The following is a 23229-nucleotide window of genomic DNA, read 5'->3' as shown; positions in this document are numbered from 1 at the left end:
AGTCTCTTATCAGTCCCTTATCAGTCCCTCCAGTGCTGGAAATGCCGTGGCCCAGACCCAGCCTGGTGGGCCACAGGTGAGAGCTGCTGGTGCTCTTCTGGGTGTTCAGTCCTGAGCAGGTTTAAAGAGGTCCAAGAAAAAGGAAAAAACTACAGTCCAAGGAAGTTCTTTGCCTCAGCTAGCTAAAAACTAACTAAAAGCAAAGAAGAGCTCTGTCCTGCTGTCTGTCTGTCCGCAGACAACACAATCCAGGAGCAGGAATGTGGAGGAGTGAGTGCAGTTTCTGAAAACAAACTATGAGCTTCTTCTCCCCCTGCTTCACTCTCAGAACAATTCTTAAAGGTGCAAAAATTATTTCTGGGCTGAACAGATGGATGGGGACACTGAATTGCTAAAACCAAAAATCACTAGCTAGTCTAAGTTAGAAAGGGTTATGTTTATTCAGTGGCAGGCAGCACAGGGGTCATCCCTGAAATGCATGAGTGCACACCACAAGGATGTTTGCCTTCTATTTGTTTCCCAAATTAATACATATGCACAACCCCAGCACCGCCCATCCCTGCTTTGTATTAAAATGAGGTTATCGGCCCTTCACGCATGCACAGTTCTTCTCTTGAATTGGGTTGCTGGTCTCGAATTGGGTCAGTGGTCACAGGGATGAAGTCAGGAAGGTCTTTGTCAGGTCTCTGTGACCCTCTGGTGTGATTCATGGCCCCTGCTTCGTGATGGATTGACACAGAGTCCAGGTGCTGGGCATTGTTCTACTGGTTTCAGTATACTAAGAGCCGAAATGAGGGATGAGGGACTCCAGGCAGCTCTCCAAAATGCAGTTTATTACATCCAAGATGTTACAGCAATCCAGGGTCACAGTCAACAGAGCCTGTGCATGCAGGTGTCAGCTCCAGCTGCAGGCAGGCCTGGAGACCTGCGCCCCTCATTCAGGCTCTTACTAATGGCGCCCCACGTTGGGCGCCACTGTAAGGGCCTAAATGAGAGATGCAGGACTCCAGGCAGCTCTTCAAAATGCAGTTTATTGCATCCAAGATGTCACAGCAGTCCAGGGTCATGGGTGGCAGAGCCTGTGCCCACAGCTGTCAGCTCCAGCTGCAGGCAGGCCTGGAGACCCTTAGTTTAGGTTACAATGCATTATAGACTTTTTTTTTGCTGAGCATCTTCATACAGTAGAACCAATCTATACCTTAACTTTTACCTATAGTCTATCATAACTACTATCATTACCATATCCATGTTACTGCTCTCCAATCACTCACAGTCAGTAGATTACAGTTTAAGCCAGAAGTTGTTTTTCAGGTTTCTTGCAGTGGAAAATTCTGAGACCTTTTTTCTACTTGCCACATCGGCAGGCTTGTTTGCCTGTGCTCTCTTTCTGCTTGGTAAAAACATCTTCTTGTTTGGGGTGGGTTTATCCTTTGCTCTAAGTCATAAAAACCCTTCTAACTAACACACCCTTTGCCTCCTTGGTTATGCAGTAAGACTGGCTCAGAAATTCTTTTCTTCTGTATCAAAACTTGCTTCCATCTCTATTCCTCCTTCAGATTCTATATTCAAAAATCTTTCTGTTAAGCACATGTATCTGTGAGACTTCCTTGACAAACTTTCATCCTTCCCAACACAGTATGTTCCTATAATAGTTCACTAGCTCCACTTCCTTGTACAAATAAGTTCGAAATATAACAATTAGCTTTAGGTTAAGCATCTAATAATCATTAACCTCTCGCTGATGCATCTAACTTCAATATGAATTGGTTCTAACCCTCAGCTAAAAACTTAACCCTTTAAAATCATGATTCAACATGAGCATTGTAGGGACAGGCTCCCAGCGGCCATCCCAAGCCATCCCATCCCATCCCACTCCTTCTCTTTTCCAGAGAAACAGGTGTTCCAGCTGAGAGCCCACATGTACCAAGCCAGGAGTTTGTTTGCAGCCGACAGCAGCGGCCTCTCGGACCCCTTCGCACGGGTCTTCTTCATCTCCCAGAGCCAGTGCACCGAGGTGAACATTCCTGGGATTCCTGGGGATGTGGGGATGGCTGGCTCTGCAAGTTCTTGTGGCACAGATCCCATAAATGAGGATCAGGCTGGTCCTGGGCTCCTGCAGTGAGAGAGCAGCTCTGGAACGGGGCATTGACTCTTTCCAGGAGATCTCTCCCCAGGAGCCCATTCCCAATATGTGTGCACATCCTGGTGGCTGCATTTCCCTGTGATTCTCCATAATTCCCCACAATTTTCCATGATTCTGCATGATTCCCTGCCAGTTTAGGCAGAACTGGGTCACGTTAAAGTGAATTTTCAGTCTTCCCTTCCCAGTGTGAGGGTTGCCAAGCCTTAGGAAGCCTGGGAATAACCCAGCTCTGCTCATCTGCTATTGGATTGTCTTCCTCAGATGAATCCCTGGGTGATTCCCAATCCAAAACACACCCAGCAACCCCACCTGCCACCCTTTCCCAGGACCCTGGTCCGTTCCTGGAGCTGTAGGGACCTCTCCCATTTCCCCAGGTTCTCAACGAGACCCTTTGCCCGACCTGGGACCAGCTCCTGGTGTTCGACAACGTGGAGCTGTACGGGGAAGCTCACGAGATGCGGGATGACCCCCCCATCATCGTCATCGAGATCTACGACCAGGACACTGTGGTGAGAAAATCCCAGGGAATTGTGAATGGTTTGGATGCCGGGATCTCTCCAGATTTGGAGGTGGAAGATTTGGGGAGTTTTTTTTTTTCCTGATCCTTGGAAAATGGTGCTTCCAAATCTCCCACGGAGCCTCTGCTGCTCATGAATCTCAGATGTATCTTGTTTTTTGAGAGGGAAGAAAGAGGCTGTAGCCAAGGAGCATTTCCTTTTGGGAAAGGTGCTCATCCCTGGCCTCCTTGCTGTCTCAAAGATCAGCTATTCCAAGCCTCCTTCAAGAAGTCAGGACTGAAAGTTTTCCCTGAGCTTTGGCATCCCAAGGCCAGAGCGCTGATCCTGTTCCTGTTCCGACCACGCTGGGAAGAACCGTGGGGCTAAATTTGGAATTTCCGCATCGGATCCCAAATTCCAAATGCTCCTGGAGAGAACCATGGGGCTAATCTTGGAATTCCCATGTTGGATCCCCAGCCCCAAGTGCTCCTGGGGAAAATCACAGGGTTAGTCTTGGAATTCTGATGTAGGATCCCCAACCCCAAGTGCTTCTGGAGAGAATCATGGGGCTAAATTTGGAATCCTCATGTTGGATCCCCAACCCCAAGTGGTCCTGGGGAGAACCACAGGCCTAATTTTGGAATTCTCTTGTGGGATCCCCAACCCTAAGTGCTCCTGGAGAGAACCACAGCACTCAATTTGGAATTCCCACGTTGGACCCCCAATCCCAAATGCTCCTGGGGAGAACCACGGGGCTAATCTTGGAATTCCCATGTTGGATCCCCAGCCCCAAGTGCTCTTGGGGAAAATCACAGGGTTAGTCTTGGAATTCTGATGTTGGATCCCCAACCCCAAGTGCTCCTGGAGAGAACCATGGAGTTCAATTTGGAATTCTCAGGTTGGTTCCCCCTCCCAAGTGCTCTTGGGGAGAACCATGGAGCTAATCTTCGAACTCCCATGCTGGAACCCCAACCCCAAGTACTCTTGGAGAGAACCACAGGGATAATTTTGGAATTCCCATGTTTGATCCCCAACCCCAAGTGCTCCTGGGGAGAACCATTGGGCTAAATTTGGAATTCCAACGTCGGATCCCCAACCCCAAGTGCTCCTGGAGAGAACCATGGGGCTAATTTTGGAATTCCCATGTTGGATCCCCAACCCCAAGTGCTCCTGGAGAGAACCATGGAGCTAAATTTGGAATTCCCATGTTGGATTCCCAGCCCCAAGTGCTATTGAGGAGAACCATGGAGCTAAATTTGGAATTCCCATGTTGCGTCCCCAGCCCCAAGTGCTTCTGGGGAGAACCACAGGGCTAAATTTGGAATTCCCATGTTGGATCCCCAGCCCCAAGTGCTCCTGGGGAAAATCACAGGGTTAGTCTTGGAATTCTGATGTTGGATCCCCAACCCCAAGTGCTCTTGGGGAGAACCATGGGACTGATTTTCTCATGTTGGAACCCCAACCCCAAGTGCTCCCTGGGGAGAACCACAGGGCTAATTTTGGAATTCCTGTGTTGGGTGCCCAATCCTAAGGGCTCTTGGGCAGAACCATGGGGCTAATTTTGGAATTCTCGTGTTGGATTCCCAACCCCAAGTGCTCCTGGGGAAAATTACAGGGTTAGTCTCGGAATTCTGATGTTGGATCCCCAACCCCAAGTGCTCCTGGAGAGAACCGTGGAGCTAAATTTGGAATTCCCATGTTGGATTCCCAGCCCCAAGTGCTATTGAGGAGAACCATGGAGCTAAATTTGGAATTCCCATGTTGGATCCCCATCTCCAAGGGTCCTTTCCATAGGGAAAAGCCGACTTCATGGGCCGGACGTTCGCCAAGCCGGTGGTGAAGATGTCGGACGAGGAGTACTGCCCGCCGCGCTTCCCGCCGCAGCTGGAATATTACCAGATCTACCGCGGCAACGCCACAGCCGGGGACCTGCTGGCCGCCTTTGAGCTGCTCCAGGTGCCAGCTGGACAAAGGGTTGGGAAAGATGGATGCAGGGTTGGGAGAGGGGATTAATTTATGGAGAATTGGGTAACTTGGAATAACCGGGAATAACTGCCCCTTCGCCTGGTCGTTGGTCTGCCGGACTCTTGTAGTTTCCCTTGGATGGATCAACCACTTGTTGTTCTTCAAAGACACCTGGAAGTGTCCAAGGCCAGGTAGGATGGGGCTTGGAGCAGCCTGGAAAGGTGGAAGGTGTCCCTGCCCATGGCAGAGGTTGGAATTCAATGGTCTTCAAAGTCCTTCCACCCCAAACCATTCCATGATTCATAGTCTGGGGCAGTACCAAAGTTAAATTCTTCCACTTTTGTGCCATGTGCTCCATCCATGGAGGCTTTTCCCACCTCTTTTTTCTGCCAGGGCAGGTGCTCATCCAAGCCCTTTTTCACCCCATTTTCCTTGGACTGAGGGAATGGCTCACATGGGATATTTGATCTTTCCCAAGCCCTGGACTGGAAATGGGACCTTAAACCTGCTCCTAGGCTGAGCTCTGGGACCACATCTCCGTTTCCTCACACACATCCATTCCAGGAGAGAACAGCCCTGGGATGGGCTGCATTGGTGGGCTGAGAAGTTTGGATTTTTCTGGGGACTGTTCTGGGTAGAAGGACAGCAATCCCCAGCACCTTCTGCTCCTGTATTTTCCTCTTCCCAAAGCACCTGCCCTGGGCTCTCAGCCCTCTGAGACAGCCCAGCTCCAAAAACTGGGACCAGTTCCAGCTGAGACACAGCCCAGCTCCCTCTGGAATTTGTCCCTGCCCATGGCAGGGGTGGGAATGAGCTGATCTTTGAGGTCCCTTCCAACCCAAACCAATCTATGATTCCACAATTCTGTGAGAAGGACCAAAAATTGCTTCCGGGCAGCTTAAAGGAGCAGATCCTAATCCGTGATCCATCCCTTCCAGATCGGCCCTGGGGGTAAATCAGACCTGCCCCCCATCGACGGCCCCACGGACATGGACCGAGGTCCCATCCTGCCGGTGCCTCTGGGAATTCGGCCGGTGCTGAGCAGATACAGAGTGGAGGTAACCAATGCCCATGGGGATCATTGTGGGTCAGGAGAACATCTCCAAGGCTGTTGGAAAGGCAGGAGGAAGCTGGGAGTCAAGGATCTGTCCGCGGTGGCTGTTCTGGGAACAAGGCTGCAGCATCCCTAAAAAAACCAGGGAAGTGGATTATTCCTTGCTGTCAAACATGGGCAGGACAGTGAGTGAGCAGCACCTGGGCTGAGATGCAGCTCAGGGAATGTTAGAGATGGACATGGAGCTGGATCATCTGCTCCCAAAGCAATCCCATTGCTCAGGTGCTCTCTATCCCATCAGCCTCAGGAAATGAGGTTGGGATGCCTCTCATGTATCCATGGATACTTAAAGGGGGATTTTGTAGCCAAAATAAGTGTGGGCACAACCCATGGCAGTGCCTGTCCCCTGTGCTGGCACTGCTGGGGCACCTCCAGTGCTGGGGGCAGCTCTGGGCCCCTCCTGACAGGAGAGACCTGGAGGGGCTGGAGCGTGTCCAGGGAAGGGAACAGAGCTGGGAAGGGAATGGGGCCCCAGGAGAGGCTGAGGGAGCTGGGAAGGGGCTCAGCCTGGAGAAAAGGAGGCTCAGGGGGGACCTTGTGGCTCTGCACAACTCCCTGAGAGGAAGGGACAGCCGGGGGGGGTCGGGCTCTGCTCCCAGGGAACAGGGACAGGACAAGGGGAAACGACCTCAGGCTGGGCCAGGGCAGGCTCAGGGTGAACACCAGGAGGAATTTCTGCATGGAAAGGGTGCTCAGGAACTGCCCAGGGAGGTTTGGAGTGCCCATCCCTGCAGGTGTCCAGGGCAGGCCTGGATGTGGCACTCACTGCTCTGGGCTGGGGACAAGGGGGGGACTGGTGACAGGTTGGACTCGATGATCCTGGAGGGCTTTTCCAAATGATTCCTTGGTTCTGTGATGTGTCCCTTGGAGGTCCTGGTGGACATCCATGACCCAGGCAATGCCCACAGGGATGTTCAGGGCACATCTTAGCCCTGGGTGAAAGTGTCTAGGTGAGACTGACCAGGTCTCCACAGGGACTTTGGCTCCTGGTTTTCCACTTGTTTGCATCACAATAAATGTTCTTCACAATTTTAATACAGCCATAGGGAATGAGGAGGTGGGGGAAATCTCAATTTTGGGGAATTTTGGATGGTGGCAGTCTGTTATCCCAGGTAGGGACAGGGAAGTTTCCCCAGTGATACTAATTCCACTGGGAAAAAGTGATGGCAGTGCTGGATCCAGAGCCACCACAGATGGACAGAGCTGGATTTCCAGGGCAGGAAAAGGCCAGGAAGGGAGAAAGGCAGGAAAGTGCCGAGGACAGCAGGCTGGAGACCTTGGGGTGCAGGGTGTCAGGAGAAGACACCTCAGGGATCCACCACTGCCCTGTGATAACATCAGCAGTGAGATCCCTCTCCTTGCAGAACCAGCTCCCAGGGATCCTCCCTCTCACATTCACATACTCCCTCCTCCTCCTCCTGCCCTAGATCTTGTTCTGGGGGCTCAGGGACCTGAAGAGAGTGAACCTGGCCCAGGTGGACCGACCCCGGGTGGACATCGAGTGTGCCGGGAAGGGCGTCCAGTCTGCCCTGATCCAGAACTACAAGAAAAACCCCAACTTCAGCACTTTGGTCAAGTGGTTTGAGGTGGTGAGTGCAGCCCCTTCCCTCTGATCCCTCAGCTGGAACTAGGAATTCCTGGAGCCCACCATGGCTCTGGGCCCTTTACTCCAGTTTTCCCAAAACAATGGAGCACATGGACACATTTCCTTCACCTAAGGGCTCTCAAGGCACATTTTGCTGGAGCACCTCTGGACTTCCTCCAGCATGATCCCAATTCTGGTCCCTACTGCCCTTCTCAGTATGATCCTGCTCCTGAACCTTATCGCTTTTCTCAGTCTGATCTCATTCCTAATCCCTACTGCCCTTCCCAGCATGATCGCATTCCTAACTCCTACTGCCCTTCCCAGCATGATCCCATTCATAATCCCTACTGTTTTTCCCAGTATAATCCCATTCCTAATCCCTACCAGCCTTTTCAGTCTGATCCCATTCCTAATCCTTACTCCCCAGCATGATCCCATTCCCAATCCCTACTGCCCTTCCCAGCATGATCCCATTCCTAATCCCTACTCCCCAGCATGATCCCATTCCTAATCCCTACTGTCCTTCCCAGCAGGATCCCATTCCTAATCCCTACTGCCCTTCCCAGCATGATCCCATTCCTAATCCCTACTCCCCAGCATGATCCAATTCCTAATCCCTACTGCCCTTCCCAGCATGATCCCATTCCTAATCCCTACTCCCCAGCATGATCCCATTCCTAATCCCTACTGCCATTCCCAGCATGATCCCATTCCTAATCCCTATTGCCCTTCCCAGCATGATCCCATTCCCAATCCCTACTGACCTTCCCTGCAGGATCCCATTCCTAATCTCAATTGCCCTTCCCAGCAGGATCCCATTCCCAATCCCTACTGACCTTCCCAGTGTGATCCCATTCCCAATCCCTACTGCCCTTCCCTGCAGGATCCCATTCCTAATCCCTACTCCCCAGCATGATCCCATTCCTAATCCCTACTCTCCAGCATGATCCCATTTCTAATCCCTACTGCCCTTCCCAGCATGATCCCATTCCTAATCCCTACTCCGCAGCATGATCCCATTCCTAATCCCTACTGCCCTTCCCAGCATGATCCCATTCCTAATCCCTATTGTCCTTCCCAGTATGATCCCATTCCCAATCCCTACTGACCTTCCCTGCAGGATCCCATTCCTAATCTCAATTGCCCTTCCCAGCAGGATCCCATTCCCAATCCCTACTGACCTTCCCAGTGTGATCCCATTCCCAATCCCTACTGCCCTTCCCTGCAGGATCCCATTCCTAATCCCCACTGCCCTTCCCAGCATAATCCCATTCCTAATCCCTACTCTCCAGCATGATCCCATTTCTAATCCCTACTGCCCTTCCCAGCATGATCGCATTCCTAATCCCTACTCCCCAGCATGATCCCATTCCTAATCCCTACTGCCCTTTCCCAGCATGATCCCATTCCTAATCCCTATTGTCCTTCCCAGTATGATCCCATTCCTAATCCCTACTCCCCAGCCTGATCCCATTCCTAATCCCTACTCCCCAGCATGATCCCATTCCTAATCCCTACTGCCCTTCCCAGCATAATCCCATTCCTAATCCTTACTCCCCAGCATGATCCCATTCCTAATCCCTACTGTCTTTCCCAGCATGATCCCATTCCTAATCCCTACTGCCCTTCCCAGCATGATCCCATTCCTAATCCCTACTCCCCAGCATGATCCCATTCCTAATCCCTACTCCCCAGCATGGTCCCATTCCTAATCCCTACTGTCCTTCCCAGCATGATCCCATTCCTAATCCCTACTGTCCTTCCCAGCATGATCCCATTCCTAATCCCTACTCCCCAGCATGATCTCATTCCTAATCCCTACTGCCCTTCCCAGCAGGATCCCATTCGTAATCCCTACTGCCCTTCCCAGCAGGATCCCATTCCAAATCCCTACTGACCTTCCCAGTGTGATCCCATTCCTAATCCCTACTGTCCTTCCCAGCATGATCCCATTCCTAATCCCTATTGTCCTTCCCAGCATGATCCCATTCCTAATCCCTATTGTCCTTCCCAGCATGATCCCATTCCTAATCCCTACTCCCCAGCCTGATCCCATTCCTAATCCCTACTCCCCAGCATGATCCCATTCCTAACCCCTACCTCCCTTCCCAGCACAATCCCATTCCCAATCCCCCCTGCCCTTCCCAACCCCCAAACCAGCCACTCCCATTCCCTGATGCCCATTCCCGCCCTGCTGCCCAGGACCTCCCGGAGAACGAGCTGCTGCACCCGCCCCTGAACATCCGCGTGGTGGACTGCCGCGCCTTCGGGCGCTACACCCTGGTGGGCTCCCACACCGTCAGCTCCCTCCGCAAGTTCATCTACCGCCCGCCCGACAAGAAAGCCCAGCAGTGGAACATGGCAGGTACCCGGACCGGGACACGGGGATCTGGTCTGGGACATCCACGAGGAAAAGAGGGAGGTGGGATGGGCTGTGAGGTCGTGAGATGGTTGGGTATCCCGCAGAAATTCTGGTTTTGGGTCCAGAATTCCAAGAAAAATCCCAACTTCAGCACTTTGGTGTGGGGAGAGCCCTAAAATTTTTGTAGTAAAAGTGAAAAACAACCAGGACTTTTAGTCTTTTGATCCTCAAATTATTGTTAATTTTTCTCTAATTAAAAATTCTATACACTGTTTATATGTACACTATATATTATATATATCCTATATGTATATGTCTATTTATCTACACACTTAATATTTATATACACTATTTACAACTTAGTACATTAAAAAAACCACTAAAAGTCACAAAGCACACAAATTTAAAGTATTTTAAAACTATTATGTTTAACTAATTCTTAAAACATACTTTATTTCTACTTTTCTACCAATAACTAATTATTTGTTTACTGACACATCTACATTGTGGTTCTTTCTAATCAATCACTTTATACTCCCAACACTATAAAAAATAGAATAAATTTTTTAAAAAAGAGATCAAACAATGCCCAAAATCCTTCATTTTATCTCCTACCCACCCCCATACTACCATACTAAAAACCCAAAACTCTAAGTTTTTTACCGTATAATAAACTATCTATTTTACACACCTATAAATTCCTACTATCTATTTTATACACTCATAAATTCCAATTCATCTCAAAGTCTTAGAAATTTCCTCCATGAACAACGATTAAAAACAGCATTCTCCTAAAAATCAAAACTTCTCAAAACAAATAAATATTCCTTCTACCCTGAGCTCCAACAAGGTTCACCTCCAACATCTCTGCAGCTTCAGGAGTCCCCAGATGTTCCTCAGGACAGGAAGAGTATTTGGCCACACTCAGTCCCTGTGGTGGCTGTAAAGAGCAGAGGTCCAGGCCCCTCCGGACCCCAACCACCCCAATCCATCAGTGCCTGCAGCAAAACCCATCCCAGACCCTCTTCCCACCCATCCCAGCAGCTGAGGGCTTGGGAGCCTTGGGAATTGTCCTTTCCTCCCAGTTTTGGGGCTGGAGGCTGGGGGAGATTCCCAAGGACATGTCTGGTGCCTACTGCCCTTCCCAGCATGATCCCATTCCTAATCCCGACTGGCCTTCCCAGCATGATCCTATTTTTAATCCCCACTGCCCTTTCAAGCAGGATCCCATTCCTAACTCCTACTGCCCTTCCCAGCATGATCCTATTCTTAATCCCTACTCCCCTTTCAAGTAGGACCCCATTCCTAATCCCCACTGCCCTTCCCAGTATGATCCCATTCCTAATCCCTACTCCCCATCATGATCCCATTCCTAATCCCCACTCCTCTTCTCAGCATGATCCCATTCCCAATCCCCACTGCCCTTCCCAGCATAATCCCATTCCTAATCCCTACTGCCCTTCCCAGCATAATCCCATTCCTAATCCCTACTCCCCAACATGATCTCATTCCTAATCCCTACTGCCCTTCCCAGCATGATCCTATTCTTAATCCCCACTCCTCTTTTCAGCATGAACCCATTCCTAATCCCTACTGCCCTTCCCAGCATAATCCCATTCCTAATCCCTACTACCCAACATGATCCCATTCCTAATCCCTACTGCCCTTCCCAGCAGGATCCCATTCCTAATCCCTACTCCCCAGCATGATCCCATTCCTAATCCCTAAACCTGGACCAGGGGTTGTGTCCAGCCACCGGAGGCTTTCAGGACAATCTTCTTTGCCTCTTCTCCTCTGGATATTTCCTGCTTATCCTCCACCTTCCTTTGCTCTTTGGTGGGATTTTGGTCCTGCTGAAGGCTCTGTGTTAATTTCCACTGCTCCAAACAAGGTGGTCCCAATGTGCTCCGGCCTACATCCTGTGGGATCTCACCTGAACTCTCAGTTTCTGGCCTGAATCCTTTAGGATCTCACCTGAACTCTCAATTTTTTGGCCTGAATCCTATAGGATCTCACTTGAAATCTCGGTTCCTAGCCTGAATCCTGTAGGATCTCTCCTGAACTCTCAGTTTCTGGCCTGAATCCTGTAGGATCTCATTCCAAATCTTGGTTCCCAGCCTGAATCCTGCAGGATCTCACTTGAAATCTCAGTTCCCAGCCTGAATCCTGTAGGATCTCACCTACACTCTTGGTTTCTGGCTGAATCCTGAACCTGAACTCTCACTTTATGGCCTGAATCCTGTAAGACCTCACCTGAACTCTCAGTTTCTGGCCTAAATCCTGTAGGATCTCATTCCAAATCTTGGTTCCCAGCCTGAATCCTGCAGGATCTCACTTGAAATCTCAGTTCCCAGCCTGAATCCTGTAGGATCTCACCTACACTCTTGGTTTCTGGCTGAATCCTGAACCTGAACTCTCACTTTATGGCCTGAATCCTGTAAGATCTCACCTGAACTCTCACTTTCTGGCCTGAATCCTGTAGGATCTCATTCAAAATCTTGGTTCCCAGCCTGAATCCTGCAGGATCTCTTTTGAAATCTCAATTCCCAGCCTGAATCCTGTAGGATCTCACCTGAACTGTCAGTTTCTCCTCTCCACTGTCCCTCTCCTTTGTTCTTTCTCCTTTTCTGTCCTCTGTCCAGCCAAACACCTCAACGGCTACCTGGCCATGACCAGCAGGGCCCATCGCTCTCGCCCCACAGGGGAGATCGTGGTCAACATGGAACCCGAGGTCCCCATCAAGAAGATGGACACGATGGTGAAGCTGGAAGCTGTGAGTATCCATATGGCAGCACCTCCTTCCTCATGGAATTGCCGATTTCTGAGGGATTTCAGCCAGAACTGGGAAGGCGGTGTGTCCCAGGGGTGTCACACTCAATGTGTCCATTTTAGTGTCCAGAATGGGAATTTCAACTCTTTTTCCCAGACTCCTGCTCTAGAGCTTCCTCCACAAAAACAGATTCCTCCCAAGATGCTGCAAGGGCTAGAGCCCCTCTGCCATGGAGCCAGGCTGGGAGAGCTGGGGGTGCTCACCTGGAGAGGAGAAGGATCCAGGAGAGCTCAGATCCCCTTGCAGGGCCTGAAGGGGCTCCAGGGGAACTGGAGAGGGACTGGGGACAAGGCATGGAGGGACAGGACACAGGGAATGCCGGAGGGCAGGGCTGGAGGTGATGTTGGGAATGAGGAATGGTTCCCTGGCAGGGTGGGAAGGAGCTGGGCTGGAATTCCCAGAGCAGCTGGGGCTGCCCCTGGATCCCTGGCAGAGCCCAAGGCCAGGCTGGATGGGGCTTGGAGCAGCCTGGGACAGGTGAAGGTGTCCCTGCCCATAGCAGGAGGTGGGATGAGATGAGCTTTAAGGTCCCTCCCCACCCAAACCACCCTGGGAATGATGATTTGCACTCCGCTGAGGGTGTGTCCTTAACCTGCTCTCCCTCTCCCTGTTCCCTTCCATCCCGGGGCGGCAGAATTCCGATGCAGTGGTGAAGGTGGATGTGGTAAGTGATGGATCTTCTCTGCATCCCTGCTCCCAACCCCCTGCTCCCTCTCCAGCCCTTCCATGCCACTTCTGATGGACCAGGCACCTCCCCAGCCCGAGCCAGGCAGGGACATCATCCGTCTATCCCACAACAGAGACACAGCAGTGCTGTCCCCTCAAGGGATGTGGCAGTGGCCTTGTCCCTGCTGTTTGGGGAGCTCTTTTGGGCCAGGACTTCTCATCCCAGCTGTCCCAGGACTTCTCATCCCAGCTGTCCCGGGACAGGCAGTGCCCTGTGGGAGGGATTTGGGTATTCCCACCACCACCAAGTACCAGCTGGGAAAGGTTCCCTTTCCCCACCAAGGGGACTGAAGGTTCTTCGCTGGACACAGTTTGACTCTTGCCATGGAAGATTCCAGAGATGTAGCCTAGGAAATGCACAGATAAATAGGATGATGGAAATGGGGAGGTGTTGTGGGACTGCCCCATCTCTGGAAGCGTCCAAGGCAGGTTAGATGGGGCTTGGAATGACCTGGAATGGTGGAAGGTGTCAGGATTGGAACTGGATGAGCTTTAAGGTCCCTTCCCACCCAAACCATTCCGTGATTCTGGCACTATCTCCAAAACCTTGGTCACCCTTCAGCGTTCTGTGGCTGTAAAAGGGAGAAAGTTCACAAGGCCCCCGAGCCTGAGGGGGTTCTCCCTCCTGAGGTGATTCACTTTTGTACTTCCAGAAACAATTCCCTCTCACCTGATCCTTCCCTTTCCCTGTCTGTGCTTCCCTTGTCCCTTCAGACTGAGGAAGAGAAGGAGAAAAAGAAGAAGAAGAAGAAAGGAGGAGGAGGAGGAGGAGGAGGTGGGGAGGAAGTGGAGGAGGAGGAGCCGGATGAGAGCATGTTGGACTGGTGGTCCAAGTACTTCGCTTCCATTGAGACGATGAAGGAGGTGGGTGAGGAGCAGCAGTGAGGAGTATCCAGGGGAGATGGTTCCCTTCCTGAGAGGTCTCCCCTAATTCCAGCTCCTTCCAAAGCCTTGGGGCTGTGCTTTGTAATGTGTGGAAACTCCCCCTCCCCCCCTGAGGATCCCCCTGCTGGGGAGAGCCCTAAAAAGTTCTGTGCCAGGATTGAGAGACAAAAGGGACTTTTGGGTTTTTTTGGTCTTCAGGTTGTTGTTTATTTTTGTCTTATCAAAAGTTCAGCACTCCCTCTGCATCTCAGACTTAGCATACAAAGAGAAGGCACCAAAAGTCACAAGGCGCACAGATTCAAGGTCTTTTAAAGCTATTTCATCCAATTAACTCTTAGAACGTATTTTATTTCTACCTTTCTACCAATAACTAATTATTTGTCTGTTCACGCAACACCTGCATTGCGACTCTTTCTAAACAATCCCTCTGTGCCACCAACACTGCAGAAAATGGAGCAGAGAAGAACAAGAAAGAGATCAGACAACACCCAAAATCCTCCATCTTGTCTCCGATCCACCTCCATACTAAAACCCCAAAACTCTAAGATTTTCATGTTCTGATAAACTTCACTGTTATCTATTTCACACACTCGTAGATTCCAATCCATCCCAAAGTCTTGGAAGCTTTCTCCACGGACAAATGTTAAAAGCAGTGTTCTCCTGGGGATCAAGACATGTCAGGGCAGGCAGAGAAACATTCCCTGTGCCCTGGGATCCAGCAATTATGGAATCCCAAAATTATTCAGGCTGGAAAAGCCCTCGGAGACCATCGAGTCCAACCATTCCCCGGCACTGCCGAGGCCACCACTCCGTCCCCAAGTGCCACATCCACGTGGCTTCAAAACCCCCTAGGGATGGGAGCTCCACCACTGCCCTGGGCAGCTTTTCCAGGAAAAAATCGTTCCTAATATCCAGTGGTTTCCTTTCTCCCCCAGCAACTCCGGCAGCAGGAAGCGGCCGCGGCAGAAGCAGAGGAGAAGGAGGAGATGGAGATTGGAGAGGGTAAGGCTGGGAGGGAAAAGTGGGACCAGAATTCCTCTTGGTGCTTGGACATCCCTTTGAAAATCTGCCTCGGCTCTCCAGCCAAACCAGACACTCCCAGTGTGTTGTGTTTTCCCAAAAAACGTTGATTTTTGTGGGTTTTTGCAGGGTTTTTCCCTCCACATTGAACTCTTTGTCTGCTGTCCTAATGCGGGCAGTGAAGACAAATACACAATTTAGGGCAAGTTCACTCACCTAACTTATCAATTTATATAATTTTACACTTTATATATTATTTTTCACTTACTATAATTTTATAAAATTATGAGATGAATGATGCCCTAAATGTGTTGTTTTCTGAAGGAATTCAGGTCTATAGGTCAGGTGGGCTTCTGACCTTGCCTAAATTTGGGGGAGACTAATTTTGTCCCAAAAATGATGCCAGCCAAGAATCCTGGGAGTGGCTGGTCAAGGGTGACTTTGTCCATCTGGCCATGCCACCAGCAGGGCTGGGAAGGGTATCCCTGAGGAATTGCTCTCCATGTGCTCCATGTCCCCATGACAGGGGATTGTTGTTGTGCCCCGGTGATGCAAAACCCTTCAGCTGAGTAAAATTCTGAGCCCGGTTTCTTTTGGAAGATCAATTTTTATATCCCGGGAAAAAAATGAGGTCTTGTCTGGCTGAGCTTGGAGACAACTCTGAGCAGGTTCTCCTGGCCTTGCACTGGTGTCCTCATTCTTTTTGGAATGATCCATTTCCCTTGGCTCTCCCACTCCTTCCCCCTTTCCTCATCCATGTTCTTCCATCTGTCTGTCTGTCCCCATCACTGGATAATGTCCAGTCCTCATGAAAGCTGGCAGAGGCACCAAGGGACAGGAATTGCAGAGGGGGGAAGGATTTTCCTTTGGATTCACCTTTTCCAGCAGCCTCTTCCAAGCTCTCTGTGGCTGGTGGTTGCTCCCAATGAGACTCTGGTGACCTGTGATTGCAGCTGGTCCTGGACAATCCTAGACCAGCAGCATCAAGCGCTGTCCCCTCTGTATTCTCAAGCTGGGGTTCCACTTCCCAGGCCCCATAAAGCAGGAGAAGTCTCTGGCAAGAGGAAGAAAATTCACAGAATTCACAGAATGTCCAGGTTGGAAGAGACCTTCAAGCTCATTGAGTCTAACCAGGCCCCAGCATCTCAACTGAACCCTGGCACCCAGTGCCACATCCAGGCATTGTTAAACACACCCAGGGATGGGGACTCCACCACCTCCCTGGTCCCCAGGAATTTCCAAAATTCCCAAATTCCCCAGAATTCACGGAATCACTGGGTTGGAAGAGACCTCCAAGATCATCGAGTCCAACCCAGCCCCAACACCTCAACTCAGCCCTGGCAACCAGTGCCACATCCAGGCTTTGTTAAACACACTCAGGGATGGGCACTCAACCACCTCCCTGGGCAGAACATTCCAGAACTTTATCGCCCTTTCTGTAAAGAACTTTTTCCTGATATCCAGCCTGTATTTCCCTTGGTGCAGCCTGAGGCTGTGTGCTCTGGTTCTGTCAGTGCTGCCTGGAGAAAGAGCCCAGCCCCACCTGAGCCCAGCCACCTTTCAGGGGGTGCAGAGTGATGAGGGCACCCCTGAGTCTCCTTTTCTCCAGGCTGAGCACCCCCAGCTCCCTCAGTGGTTCCTCACAGGGTTTGTGTTCCCAGCCCCTCTCCAGCCTCGTTTCCCCCTCTGGATGTGCTCCAGGTCCTCACTGTCCTTCCCAACCTGAGAGGCCAGAGCTGGACACAGCACTCCAGGTGTGCCCTCCCCAGTGCCAGGTACAGGGGAAGGATTCCCCCCCTGCTCCTGCTGGCCACACCATTCCTGCTGTGGACAGGACCAGGATTTCTCACCGCTGTCACAGGGCTCTGCCCATGTTTTGTAGTCCTCCAAGTGATGTTTTGTAGTCCTCCAAGTGATTCCTGCTCAGGTCAGCCCTGGAATTCCCTGCACAGAGATCTCCAGGCTGCTGGAGATGCTGTGATCCAAGGAATGACAGGGCAGGGCTGGGATGGGACTTGCAGGCAGCAGCAGCTGGCAGCTTTCATGCTTCTCTTCTTTGAAGGACCTAATCCAAGCCCTGCCCCATCTCCCCCATCTCTCCTGACCCTCATTTCCATTCTCTCCCACCCTCCCTCCTTTTCATCTCCCCCCTCTGCACTACTTTCCCCCCGGACTCGGAGTGATGCCAAACTTGGTGACTCTCCCATGAAAGGCTCCAAGGCCCAGCTGAAGAACAAGGACAAGGACAAAGACAAGTCCAAGGTGCCCAAAGATGACAAGAAAAAGAAGCAGCAGCCTGTGCCTGAGCTCCCCGAGAAGAAGAACAAGCAGAAGATCGATGAACTCAAGGTACCAGGGGTGCTTCCGAGGAAGTACTTAATTGTGGGGGTGATGTGCCTTGGGACATCTCTCCTAGGGATTTATCTTGGGATGAGGCTTCCCAGCCTCTCTCCATAGCTAGAGGTCACGAGATAAGCAGTTGTCCTGGGATAGGCTCATCCCTGGGGCAGCTTGGAGGTGTCCCAGCTCCAAGGGAGAGTTTCCCTGCCTGAATATCCTGAAGCCAGAATTCAGGACAGGGTTCAGTGATGCCAAGGATTTCTCAGGATTCATGTCACATGTGCTCCTGGGGTTCAGATGGGGTTTAGACCTGGATTTTACACAGAGAGGGAATAATGGCCCCACCCATTGTTCCAAGATTCCCTTTTTCCAGCCCAATAATGCTGGAGATCCTTCTCCTTCCTTGAAAAATTAACCACTGGGAGTTGAGGTGTTCACAGAATCCCAGGATCACTGAGGTTGGAAAAGCCCTCCTAGATCATCCAGTCCAAGCTGTAACTGATCCCCACCTTGTCACCAGCTCAGAGCACTGAGTGCCACATCCAGGAATTCCTTGGACATCTCCAGGGATGGGCACTCCAAACCTCCCTGGCAGCCCCTTCCAAGCCTGACCACCCTTTCCATGAGGAAATTATTCCCAATATCCCATCTGAACCTCCCTGGCACAGCTTGAGGCCGTTTCCTATTGTCCGGCCCCTTGCTCCTTCTGAGCTGATTGAGTATTCCCCACATCTTTTGCTCACCTTTGTTTTTATCCCAAATTCCCTCCTTTAAACATTTTTTTCATCTCAGGTCTTCAACAAAGAGCTGGAATCAGAGTTTGACAACTTTGAGGACTGGCTGCACACCTTCAACCTGCTCCGGGGGAAGATTGGGGACAACGATGACAATGCCACGGAGGAGGAGCGGATAGTGGGGAGGTTCAAGGTGAGTGGTTAGGAATGCTGGCCGGGATTTTGGGGAGGTTGTTTTGGGGTGGGTTTGCCTTTGCCTCCCTGCAGGCCCAGGGCAGCAGGACTCAGTTGGTCCATACCCTCCCTCCCACCAGGGCTCCATGTGCGTCTACAAAGTGCCGCTGCCCGATGACATCAGCAAGGAGGCAGGATATGACCCCACCTTCGGAATGTTCCAGGGGATCCCCAGCAATGACCCCATCAACGTGCTGGTCCGAGTCTACATCGTGCGGGTGAGTGGGAATTTGGGGTCATTGGGGCCCTTACTGTGACATTTCCAGGTTCACTTTTCCAGGAGTTCTGTTGGGAATTTAAACAATGTTTATCTGTAAGGTACAGGAGTTTTACAGCTGGTGAAGAAATCACAGCAGGCATAACCAAACTGTGGAACTGCACACACAGAGCCGGCCAAACATCCCCAGCACTGAACAGATTCAGGTTTAAATATTCCTTACCAGTCTCATTAAATCTCTGGGCATTTCTCAAGATAAAAATTGACAAATAGCATCTCCAGGTGGAGAGGCCCAAAGTGGCAGGTGGGATCTGGCACTCCCTTCCACCCCGAGCTGGTGGGGATTCCGCTCCAGTGCTCCACCACTGATGCCTTGAGAAGGGTGAGCTAGAATAGAGACTGGACAGAGCTAAAGAATGAAGTAGGGATTTATTAAAAGGATCTCCCCAATGCTGAGGAGAACACAAGAGCCCAGCCAGGGCTACACCCAAAATGAACCCAAAATGGTCACAAAATGCACGACTGGTCGCAGGGTCTCTCACTTTTATAAGTTTTGCTCCATTTGCATATTTGAGTTCATCGTCCAATTCCAGCTTTAGCCCATGAAGTCCCATCCTTGTTTTTCTCTCTTCAGTCCCCATTGTTTGTGCTCTTGGGCTGAGATTTGGATCATTTGTCCTTGGTCCCCAGCTAGGGAAGGAATTGTTTTGTCTCCCTACTCTGTGCACAGAGCTCACCATCCCCTAATGTGAAGCGCAGACCCACACACTAAAGCAGCACAGAATCTGAAAAATAGAAAAGCCAAACCTGAGGCATCACCAGTGCATCAGGACCCAGGATGCAGCCTGAGGACTGGAGCAGCTCCTTGGTTTGGGTGGGAAGGAATGGCTGGGAATGGAATGGTTTGGGTGGGAAGGGACCTTAAAGTCCATCCTGCTCCACCCCCTACTGTGGGCAGGGACACCTCCCGCTATCCCAGGCTGTTCAGGGACATCCCAGGGAACAGGACAGATCCATGCTCCTGCCAGATCCAGAGACGTTTCTCCAGGAGGTGGGATGGACCGGCGTGTCCTGGCGCTCAATTCCCATGGATAGTTTGGATCAGCCTGTAGTGTGAGGTTTTGGTTCATTCCACAACCAAACCACCACCCTGATGATGGTTTGGGATGGGAGAGAATGGAAGAAAAAGGGTGGAATGGGATCTGGCAGGATTGAGGAGATCCTTCTGAAGGGCACGGCACCTCCTTGAACACTTGCTCTGTGATCATTGACGTGATCCAGCCAACGCAGGTTTTTTGTCTATATATGGAATGCGCTCTGGGAAAAGTCACTTCCTGACCCCTGAAGTGGTCATCCCCTTGTCTCCAAGCCTGGGATTCTGCAGACAGGCACTTGGGAGGGATCTCCATCCAGCTGGAAGCACCTGGACTGCCCTTTGCCACCACCTTGTGCCAGTGTGTTACAAACGGAACCTACTTTTGGCTCCGTTTCCCACCAGCCTCATTCTCCATCCAGAGCTCCTTCCCACTGGGATACGGAGTCTCCCATCCACCACCAGGCTGGAATAGCAGACACCAGCTTGGTCAACCCCAAAACCAGCCAGGAGAGGGTGGATGTGTTCTCATCTACTGCTGTGCCATGCTTGGAGGTGGGACTGGAGAGTTTGGGGGTCCTCACCCCCTCTCTGGGGAGAATCCAGCATGGAGAGGACACGAGGGGAAGGGGATGGATGTCTCAGAATCTTGGCCAGGTTCTTGCTGGGGGTGTTTCCTGAGAGTCTCTTTCTTGCCTCTGCTGAGATTCCAAAGGTCACTGTGGTGACATCTCAGGACAAAGCCAGTTCCAAACTCTCCCTAAAATAGGACAGGGATTTACCCGAGGCAGGAATATTCCCAGTTTAATCCAAGACACTGTTTCATCCCCATTTCAATCCAAGACACTTTGATTAGGGACTGAAGGAACTGGATGTTTTCAGGGTGCAGGAATGTGCCCCTCTTTTGATGGAGTGACCAAATTATCCTTTGTCTGCTGAAAAAGGAAAAAAGCCCAGAAGTTTCTCTCCTCAATTTGGTACAAAAGACAACTCATAGGACCTTTGGGACTTCACCTCAAACCTGGGGTTGTCAATTGGACAGAGGCCAAGAGGTCCTGCCTAGGTAATTCAGTAGAAAAAGAAGGGAACAAAGGAAATAATTGTTTTTGTGGGGTATTTTAGCAGGAGCAAGAACCTCTTGCCCCTGGCTCAGGTTTTTCTCTGAAAGAGCTTTGTTATTTTGCCTTTTATTAAACCTTTTTCTGTTTCCAACACTGCCTCAGAAGCCATCCTGATAATTTTATGCTGCTCCGGGTAGCTGAGCTCTGTAAGGAAATAATCGCTTTTGTGGAGTGTTTTAGGAGGAGCAAGAACCTCTTGCTCTGGCTTGGATTTTTCTCTGAAAGAGCTTTATTTTACCTTTTCTTAAGACTTTTTCTGTTTCCAACACTACCTCAGAAGCCATCCTGATAATTTTAGGCCCTTTGGGGTAGCTGAGCTATCTCGGGTGTGATGGGTTCTCTGAGAGCTCCTACGACCTGGCTCGAAGAGAAACCCATCATCAGGGATGCAGAATGGACCCATCCCTGAATCCTTGGCTGCTGTGACAGTGCTGACCCATCCCACCTATTCCCTGCAGGCCACGGACCTCCACCCAGCGGACATCAACGGGAAAGCCGATCCCTACATCGCCATCAAGCTGGGCAAGACGGACATCAAGGACAAGGAGAACTACATCTCCAAGCAGCTGAACCCTGTTTTTGGGAAGTAAGTCTGTGCCTGGAACTGCCGTGCTGAGCCCGAGCTTGACAGCCCTCAGACCTGCAGCTGAGGTGTTCCTTGGCTGCTCCTTGAGCTGGATTTATCTTTATTTATTTATCTTTATTATTTAGCTTTATTATTTAGCTTTATTTATGGGATTTAACCCACAGTGTGGATGTCCTTCCAGGGTGTCCTCCTTTGCCAGTGTGTGGTCAACGTAGCACCGGGTGTTTAAAAGATGAACCTGAAATTTATCTGATCAAGGTGAAACACCTGCTTAGGAATCTTTAGACCTAAATTTGAGTGAGAATAAGACACAAACTCAGTGTCTAATTTGGAAAGACAGGAGTCTGCTAAGGAAGGCAGGAGCCTCCCCTGAAATGGAGAATGTAAACTCTCCTCACCCTTCTGAATTGCTATGAATTTTAAATTAAGGGGCTCTCAGGCAAAATCATGGGAACAGGAAACAACAGTTCTTTAATAGGGAAGAAAATAAAAGGATAAAATAAAACAACGCAGTAAATCAGACCAGCACTGATAGAGTCAGAACACAACCTGACGCTTTTGGTCAGGGTGTTGGCAGCAGTTCAATTGGAAATGTGGCTGCAGTCCTCTTGGAGGGTCAGGTGTGGTTCTGTTGGAGCAGGGATCCTGCAGAAAAGGGTGTAGTCTTCTTCTGAAGATCAAAGATTGAGTGGAGGAAGAGGCAGCTGCTGTTCCTCTGGGAAATCCAGTGAAGAAGCTGTGCTGGTGTTTCAGAACCTCCTGAGGGAGGAGAGGGATTGTGGATTGTGATCCCTCAGAGAGAGATAAGGAAAACTGCCCACTTGACAAAAGACAACTGCCATACAGATGGTAATAGAATATGTCTTGCCTTGCAATCTGGAACACTCAGCCTCAGGGCTGATGGGACATCCAGGCCAAGGATTTTCCTCCCTGTGGAGGGCTGGCAGTTGAGTCAAACCCCACCTCAGGTGTGCTGCAGTGATGGATGCAGACTGAACACCATCCATGGACTGGAGCAGAAACATTTCTGTCCTGAGTGGCAGCCAGAGCCTGCAGCAGCTTTTCTCTGCTTCCCCCAATCCCAGATCCTTCGACATCGAGGCCACCTTCCCCATGGAGTCCATGCTGACCGTGGCTGTGTACGACTGGGATTTGGTGGGCACTGATGACCTCATCGGGGAGACCAAGATCGACCTGGAGAATCGCTTCTACAGCAAGCACCGGGCGACCTGCGGCGTGTCCCAGACCTACTCCATGTATGGGAAAAGCCTTCCCTGTCCCACCTCACATCTGAACCCTCCTCTGTGTCACCTCCCACCCAGGGCTCCCACAGGAATCTCCCCCCTTGGCTGCCTGCTGACCCTGGAATTATTTATTTTGGGAAAAACCTCACACTGTCCAACCCTGCAAGAGGCAGAGATGAATGGAGGAGTCTGTGCTATCCCTGGTTTTGTCCCCAGCATTAGGGAGTGGTGGAATGGGTCATCAGGAGCCCAGGGGAGGAGGGAGGGACTGGGGAGACTGGTGGGACTGGGAAGAGGGGTGAGGTCAGGGCTGAAATGGGAGCAGAGCAAACGGGGCGATGCCGAGCATCAGGAATCAAGCAGGATGCACTGGGAATTCCAGGTCTGAGCCAAACTGGGGTGGAAGGTGTTTGAAAAAGGGGCACAGGGGGATCAAATTTGCTCTAAAGTTTCACCTTTACTGCCTCAAATTCTTCCCCTGGGAATTCTGGGTGCTTCATGGTGCAGTGGGGTTTTTTTCCTGGCAAAAGGAA

At 50.8% G+C, this 23229-nt stretch overlaps 1 protein-coding gene across 3 annotated transcripts in view; it reads left to right on the top strand.

The window, feature by feature from the left end:
- OTOF (otoferlin) overlaps nt 1–23229 on the top strand; it is a gene marked incomplete at both ends in the record, with an annotated part of 118568 nt that overhangs the window by 83550 nt on the left and 11789 nt on the right. For 2 of the 3 annotated variants that reach the window (XM_084203546.1, XM_084203545.1), the window contains 15 exons: nt 1890–2014; nt 2518–2652; nt 4435–4596; nt 5544–5663; nt 7147–7308; nt 9507–9669; nt 12309–12439; nt 13131–13160; nt 13937–14086; nt 15043–15128; nt 17308–17476; nt 18260–18394; nt 18516–18653; nt 21325–21452; nt 22538–22708. In XM_084203546.1, coding sequence (XP_084059672.1) covers nt 1890–2014; nt 2518–2652; nt 4435–4596; nt 5544–5663; nt 7147–7308; nt 9507–9669; nt 12309–12439; nt 13131–13160; nt 13937–14086; nt 15043–15128; nt 17308–17476; nt 18260–18394; nt 18516–18653; nt 21325–21452; nt 22538–22708 — 2005 coding nt within the window. The remainder of the gene's footprint in view (nt 1–1889; nt 2015–2517; nt 2653–4434; nt 4597–5543; nt 5664–7146; nt 7309–9506; nt 9670–12308; nt 12440–13130; nt 13161–13936; nt 14087–15042; nt 15129–17307; nt 17477–18259; nt 18395–18515; nt 18654–21324; nt 21453–22537; nt 22709–23229) is intronic. The other variant, XM_084203547.1, reaches the window with a different exon arrangement.

This window comes from Fringilla coelebs, assembly GCF_963513975.1.
Source record: "Fringilla coelebs genome assembly, chromosome: 3".
In the NCBI taxonomy this organism is placed as follows: Eukaryota; Metazoa; Chordata; class Aves; order Passeriformes; family Fringillidae; genus Fringilla; species Fringilla coelebs.
This window is presented reverse-complemented; position numbering and strand designations above follow the sequence as displayed.